This window comes from Camellia sinensis, chromosome 1 (assembly GCF_055761805.1).
Source record: "Camellia sinensis isolate YWXY chromosome 1, ASM5576180v1, whole genome shotgun sequence".
NCBI lineage: Eukaryota > Viridiplantae > Streptophyta > Magnoliopsida > Ericales > Theaceae > Camellia > Camellia sinensis.
This window is the reverse complement of record NC_138961.1, coordinates 177234178-177241391: the sequence shown is the minus strand read 5'-3', so window position 1 is coordinate 177241391 and position 7214 is coordinate 177234178. Positions and strand designations below refer to the sequence as shown.

The 7214-nt window shown below is 37.1% G+C and overlaps 1 protein-coding gene across 1 annotated transcript; it reads left to right on the top strand.

Moving 5' to 3' along the window:
• The first annotated feature begins 1192 nt into the window (after nt 1-1192).
• LOC114294203 (NAD(P)-binding Rossmann-fold superfamily protein) lies at nt 1193-5036 on the top strand. Its single transcript, XM_028238328.2, has 3 exons — nt 1193-1800; nt 2808-2967; nt 4495-5036. The coding sequence occupies exons 1-3, from the start codon at nt 1461-1463 to the stop codon at nt 4829-4831; spliced, it is 837 nt and encodes a 278-aa protein (XP_028094129.1). The 5' UTR covers nt 1193-1460; the 3' UTR covers nt 4832-5036.
• Nucleotides 5037-7214: the final 2178 nt, after the last annotated feature.

Genomic DNA, 7214 nt, shown 5'->3' with positions numbered 1-7214 from the left:
TTCTACTTCGGTATGGCCTTCACGAATCCGCCGCCTCTATTCTCCACCGATTCACTCTGGCGTCGCATCCATATTCTGCATCTCTTGTTTCGGCCATCATCACCACCTATTCGCCTTCTCTTTCCACCGGATCTACTGCTCTTCTCCTAGATTTGCCGCCATCATCCTGCTCCACCGTTTTACACCGGCGGATCCGTCGCCGCCACTGCCTGGAGTTATGGGTTTTTAGGGTTTGTGTTTTGTGTTTTGTTTTTTGTTTTGGTGCGTTCTTAGCTTACCCACACAGTATAGATATAATTTATGTATTTATCTTAGACTTATTCTAATGTCAAGCTTTTATGATCGATCTCTACTTTGCAGTATGAATGTTATGTCTAAACTTATCTATAGCTTATCTTTAGTGCTTTATTTGGGAATTTTCCTTTGTTTTACACAAGATTTTTTCTTAATTTGATGCAAACTTGTTGATGATTTCCTTGTAAGTGCCGAGTGTTCGCAGTTTGGTTACGGCCAGAAAACCTCTAATCCATCATCTGTCTACCGAATTGGCGGATTAGAAAAAATCAATCAGTATCCATTCACCGAATTGAGTAGATTGGCGGATGGATGTGAATTAGTTTGGCGGTTTGAACATAATACAACAACTTATAAACATTTTTTCGGGATAATAATCCAACTCAACATAACTAAAAGATTATTAAGTATATTGTCAAATACCAATAATAACTACACATAAGAATATCATGCATTATCAAAATTATTTCATTACTTTTTTTATTCAAAAATTATTTAATTTGATTTTTTAAAAAATGAAAAATTATGCCTTATATTTTTCACACAAAAATATCAAATATTAGCATTTGTCATTTGATAAAAGAATTTTCAAATTGAAAACAAAACAGAATATTTAAACTTTTTTTAATTGAAAATATAAACAGAATATCTAAAAAAATTAAAAATACAAAATCTTACAAATTATTAGGGTTACTCGCGGTTTAGCGGTTTAGTTGTTAGTTGTGGCCAAAGGAATTTCAAATTCGTCATTCGTTCAAAACTAGGCAGATTGAAAAAAATCAATCTGTAATCGTCCGCTCATTATCACGTATACAATAAATTAATTCAATTCGGTCAATTTGAACGAATCAAAATATCCGCTTGTTAACCTTATATTTAACAATCTTTACTTTAATGAAAATTTCTATTGAAAAAAAAATAAAATTATTACACACCACCACCTGAATGAGGCATTTGTTTTGGCCAACAAACGGCTACGCATTTACTCAGCTTCTTTGGAATCACCGTCAATTCAATTCAATACACAAAAGCAATCAAATACAACTACTAGCTCACCCATGCATCCACCACAACAAACATCTCTCTCTCTATATATATAATATAATGTAATATAAGAATAATAATCAGTAATTTCATTATTCTCTATCATTCTATTATTCTCGATCATGGAGTCGTCATACAACAAACAGGTGGTCCTCATCACAGGCTGTACCACTGGCGGCATAGGCCACGCGCTCGCACGAGCCTTCGCCGCCGAGAAATGCGTGGTGGTGGCGACGAGTCGGTCTCGGTCGTCCATGGCGGACCTGGAAGAGGACTCAAGGTTCTTCCTTCAAGAGCTCGACGTGTTGTCCGATGAGAGCGTCCAAAACGTTCTCTCCAATGTTCTTCACGAGTTTGGACGCATCGATGTCCTCGTCAACAATGCTGGGGTCCAATTCGTAGGACCTCTTGCTGAGATCCCTCTTTCTGCAATTCAAGCTACTTTCAATACCAATGTTTATGGTAAGCTTTGTGTTCTTCTTGCTGCTTTATTGGATTGGATTGGATTGGATTGCCCTCTAAGTGTTTGTTGTTTTGCTTTACCCAAAATTATGCTTGTTTTGTTAGCTTGATTGCGTCTCTTTGTTTTTCCTGCTACTGCGACTAGTGCTGAAGATTTATCAATGCCCAGATCTTGATTTTTATCTTAGTTTTGCTGATTGTTTGGTTGGAGTGGCATAGTTTAGTGAGGAGATTGTCCCTCATGTCATTTTGGTCTCTCTATAATTTCAATTAGTTTGATTTCGATGCTTAATTTTAGATTTTGTGTCAATTTAGTCCAATTGATAATGTCAACTCGGGTTTTGTTCTAGGCGAATGGATACTGAACTGAATGAGATTAATTCACTGAGTTGAACTAGTTTATAATTTTGTCTATAAAAACATAACACGCGTCGCTCATGTACGCATTTTTTATCAAAAAAATAGTAATGACTTAGACCAAGTCATAAATTCAGTGTCAAAATCGATTCCACCGAAATTACAAGAACCAAAATCACACAAGGACTAAAATATAGGGACTTTCCCCCTTTTTAAATTAGTGCAAACTCCATGGTTTGCTCCTTGTGGTTTACTGGATGTGTAGTTTATCATGTTCTTGTGTGGGTTGTGGACTAAAAGTACACCGTCAAACATTTCATTAAAGTTAATAGCAAATGTGAAACATGCTCCTAAGCTGTGAATGGATTTGTCAACCCTTATATGCGATTTTAAGTTGTTATCTATGTCATTGAAATTTAAATATAGAAACCATTCTATATCAATCAAATATATAACGTTTTCTCAAAAATTAAATTGGTGATGACACATTGTTGTACAAATGTCATTGTTACATGTCCAATTTGTATACATGTTATTGTTACACATATCTCATCTCTACACTTTTGTGTCAAGTCAGCACAACATTGTAACCTTCTAATCAGCTGACTAGAAACAGATCATATTTATTATTATTTTCTGTGTGCATATAGGTACCATGAGATTGATACAAGCTGTGGTGCCTCACATGGCCTCTAGAAAGAAGGGAAAGATTGTAAATGTGGGAAGTGTTTCTGTTTTGGCCCCTCCACCATGGGCAGGTGCTTACACTGCATCTAAGGCTGCTCTACATGCACTAACTGATTCCTTGAGGTTTGTAGAATATAGTTGCTCTTGCTCATATTAGTCTTCATTGATTTTGTCAGTTTCTTATTTGCAAATTGCATCCATAAAATCCTGAAATTGTTTCTATAAATATTATGGTCTAGACTGCTTATGCTCCATTTCTGCATCTAAATCTGCACTAGATTCAGCAACTGATACGTTGGGGCAGAATATAGCTGCTCATCTATGAAGCACGGGTGCCGGTACGGGTACGGATACGGGTACGCTAATACGGCAAATTCTTTAAAAAGTAGGGTACAGGCACGGCTGGGGTACGTCAATTTTTTATTTATTTATTTAATTTATAGCTAAACATCCAACATACAAATCAAAGTTTTAATATCAAAACTAAAAAGAGAACAACTTGTCTAAAAGTTATATAATTCTTTCTTCTTCTTTTTTGATTAGGATGTAAAAGAGAGCAAAACCATGATTTATGGGTAAAGGGTGTTGGAAATAAATTACTTGATATTTTTAAAATTGAAAGAAGAATAATAAAAGCTGCAATAAATTCTAGCAGCTGCAACTAAAAAAAAAAAAAAATCACCTCGCCGTACCCGTGTCGTACCCACACTGTACCCAAATGTATTTTCCGTACTCGACATGTATTCGGCATACCCGGTATGCGTATCGCTGTACCAGTACGCGTACCCGCACCCGGTAAGTATCCGGTACTCATACGGCACCATTTTTGGAGTACCCGTGCTTCATAGCTGCCCATGTTACTTCTAGTCTTTTCTTATGTGGCCTTTGCCTTGTACAGAGCTGCCAAGCTCTCCTGTTTTCACTGGATGACTCTCCTTCCAAGTTATATGGTTTTCTGATATGTGCATTCTTGCCTCAAGAAAGCCTAGATAGCATTTTTCTATGAAAACAGGAATATGGATTTGGTCTAGGGTGCTGCTAATAGCCCGACACAAATTCTTTTGACTTCCCTCCACCTAATTTCAAATTTGTAAAATTTCTTTGGACACCCCACTTAATACCAAGATTAATCCCACTCTCTCAAACCCTAACCACCGCCACCCCCCCAGCTACAGCCACCTTGCCCCTCCCTATCCTCCAGTGCCACCCCCTAGGCATTCCTCACCTTCCGGCAGAGAGAGAGAGACAGAGAGAGAGAGGAGGCTGGGGTGGGGATCACTTGGGTGAGGGGAGACTGTGGAGGGGCAACAGGAGGTTGGAGAGGGGTTGGGGGTGACAGCCGAATCTAGGGAGGGGCGGGGAAGGGTGGTTGGAACTGGGGGTGGCAGCTTTTGATAGTGGTTGGTGGTGGGGATAGGGTTAGAGATGAGCGCAAGATTGAAATTTTATTATAGGGTAAAATTGTAATAAAAAAATTTTGAGTAGTGGGGGATGCAAAGAAATTCTTGAGGTGCTATTAGCAGCAGCTTTATCACAGGAGTAGGCCACCATTTATTAGTGGGATTTTGACATCTTTGCTTTCTGTGGTGTATTTTTGTGCCAAAAGTTACATTTAGGTTTTAATCATTTTGCGTCTATCACGTTATGCAGATTGGAACTTAGGCCATTTGGGATCGATGTTATCAATGTTGTCCCAGGAGCCATTAGATCAAACCTAGGAAATTCTGCTGCAGCTAGCTACAGTCGAATGCCTGAATGGAAATTATACAAGCAATTCAATGAAGCAATCCGAGCAAGAGCCTACTTCTCACAGGGCGCAAAGTCAACCCCTTCTGAAGAGTTTGCGAAGAAGACAGTAGCAGCAGTGCTGAAAAAGAATCCACCATCTTGGTTCTCTTATGGCCATTACTCAACCATAATGGCAATCATGTACCATCTTCCACTATTTGTTAAAGATTTCATTCTTAGGAAGGCAATGAAATGTTAGAATTTGTAATTGAACATACAATAATGCTGTGTTGTCAGATTTCATTATTAGTAAGGCAATGAAATGTGCTGCACTCTCAAGTCCTAACCGAACTGAGGTTCAAGTCCCCTTCCAGGTGCTTTATATATGCATATAATGCATAATGTACACAACAGAGTGTATTATATTCTGATTGATGGTATAGTGCTGATATACAAACAGAAAAGCCGTACATAAATTTCATACAGAATGAGATGACAAATGTGTGTCCATTCATTTCAAACCAAAAGGCCCATTAAAGTCATTTACAATTTTGTCATTGCTATATCATTCTTGTAAAAAAATTTACACGAATTTTTTGATACCATTAAAGAAAATGATTTGTAATCATAGTGATAGAGTTGAGCAATTGAGGAATTCTGTAACTTTTGTGGGCTGAGGGAGTTTGTTTTTATTTTCAATGGAAGATTGTCACCATCTAGGCCATAAGCAGCACAAGTTAGATGGCCATATTTTATTTTATTTATTTATTTGTGTTGTTTTTGCAAGAATGTTAGTAGGTTAGTAGAATTAGATTGCTACAGCAAGCCAACACCACTCAGATCTGAAACATGACCTCACTAGCATTAAACAACCCCTTATGACCACTTGGACTACAACTCTAATCAGATGGCCATATTATTTTTGCCGAAAGTATAGAGAGATGGCCATGTGTTCAGCCGATTTACGAATCAGGAAAAAAAATTTAGAACAAATTTTACATTTGCAATTTACTTTCCTTCTATTTAAAAATAATTACATAACCTCCTCATGATTTGTGGATTAAAACGTATTAATCTTTTATCCAAACTAACAGGAAGTGTAATACACATGCATTATAGGAGAATGAACAAATTTGTTATAACAAAAGTGCCCTAAATTTTTTTTTTTTATAAACTGCATTTTCCTTTTCTTTTTCCTCTATGTCAGCTAGTTCTCTCCTACCTTATCAGCCTCTTAAGGTTTGTTGCCATGATAGACAAAAAGAATGCGAATGTGGTGCAGCAATATAGTTTAATTCAAAAGGAAGAAGAAGATGAGAATATAAATGTCAATTTATATGTTTTTATTAACGGAAGTTAGTGTGCATTTTAATGAAGTTTTAATGGAGCTATTATTGGCTCCCACATTTTTTTTTAGGACCTTCACGCCCTTTTTAATTTATTATTACCATTTTATCCTAACACAAATTTCTTATTTTATCTTATCCCTAATCTCTCAATCCTAACCCTAACTCCGGCTATGTCTCCCACCAGCTTCAGCCACCTCTGTCCGCCCCTCTCCAATGCCAATGCCCCCTCTCCAACGTCGGCTACCACCCCCACCCCTTTTCTAGCACCTCCTATCCACCATTGTGATCCTTCCCTTTTCCAATCCAACCTTGCCATCTCCATTCCTTCATTGCCCTTTGTCTGCCACCACAAACCCACCACATCCTTCCTCTTTCTTTTCTTTCTTTCTCTTCTTCTTCTTTTTCCTTACGTGCGATCTATAAACCCTACATCTAGGGTTTTCAGATCGCAGCATAAAAAAAAAAAGAAGATGAAAAAGAAGCCGACAGTAACAGTAAGGGAAGATGAAGATAGGAAAGGAGGTTGTCAGAAAGAAAGAGCGGGCAAGAAAAGGTCCTCGGAAAGGGAGAAAGACTAAGGAAGGTCGTGGGAAGTAGGGGTGAGCAACGGATATACCGATCCGCCAAAACCGACCGAACTGAACCGATCCGCCACATTTTGGACGGATGCGTGATGACGAGCGGATGGTTGCGGATTGATTTTCTCCAATCCGCCAATTTGACGGACGGATGGCGGATTTGAGATTTATTTGGCCGTAACCGAACCGCCAAACCGCCAAACCACGAACACCCCTAGTAATTTATAAGATTTTGTGTTTTCAATTTGTTTAAATATTATGTTTGTGTTTTCAATTGAAAAAGAGTTTAAATATTCTGTTGAAAAAAAGTTTTCAACTTGAATAATTTTTTGAATTGAAAAAAATAAACGTAATATTTATCTATATTTTTTGGTTTTTAAATCTAAATCTAAAAATAATAAATAGAAAATATGATATATGCTGGTTGGTTTTTGTTTTCAAAAACATATATAGATGTAACAATACAGAGACATACAATCTCTACTACTGTTCTGTTCATGGTTTTGGTGGTTTGAATTGTTATTATATTTTAAGAACCACAGATTGTAATACTTTATGTGGATGAATCATGCTGTGATTATAATATGTGGATGAGACATGCAGTGATCGTGATATTTTAAAGTTTTAAACTTTCTTTCTTTAGATAAGGCATACAGTGATTGTAATACTTTTTTAAGTAACTGTAATACTTTATTTCTCTTTTTTTTTTTTTTTG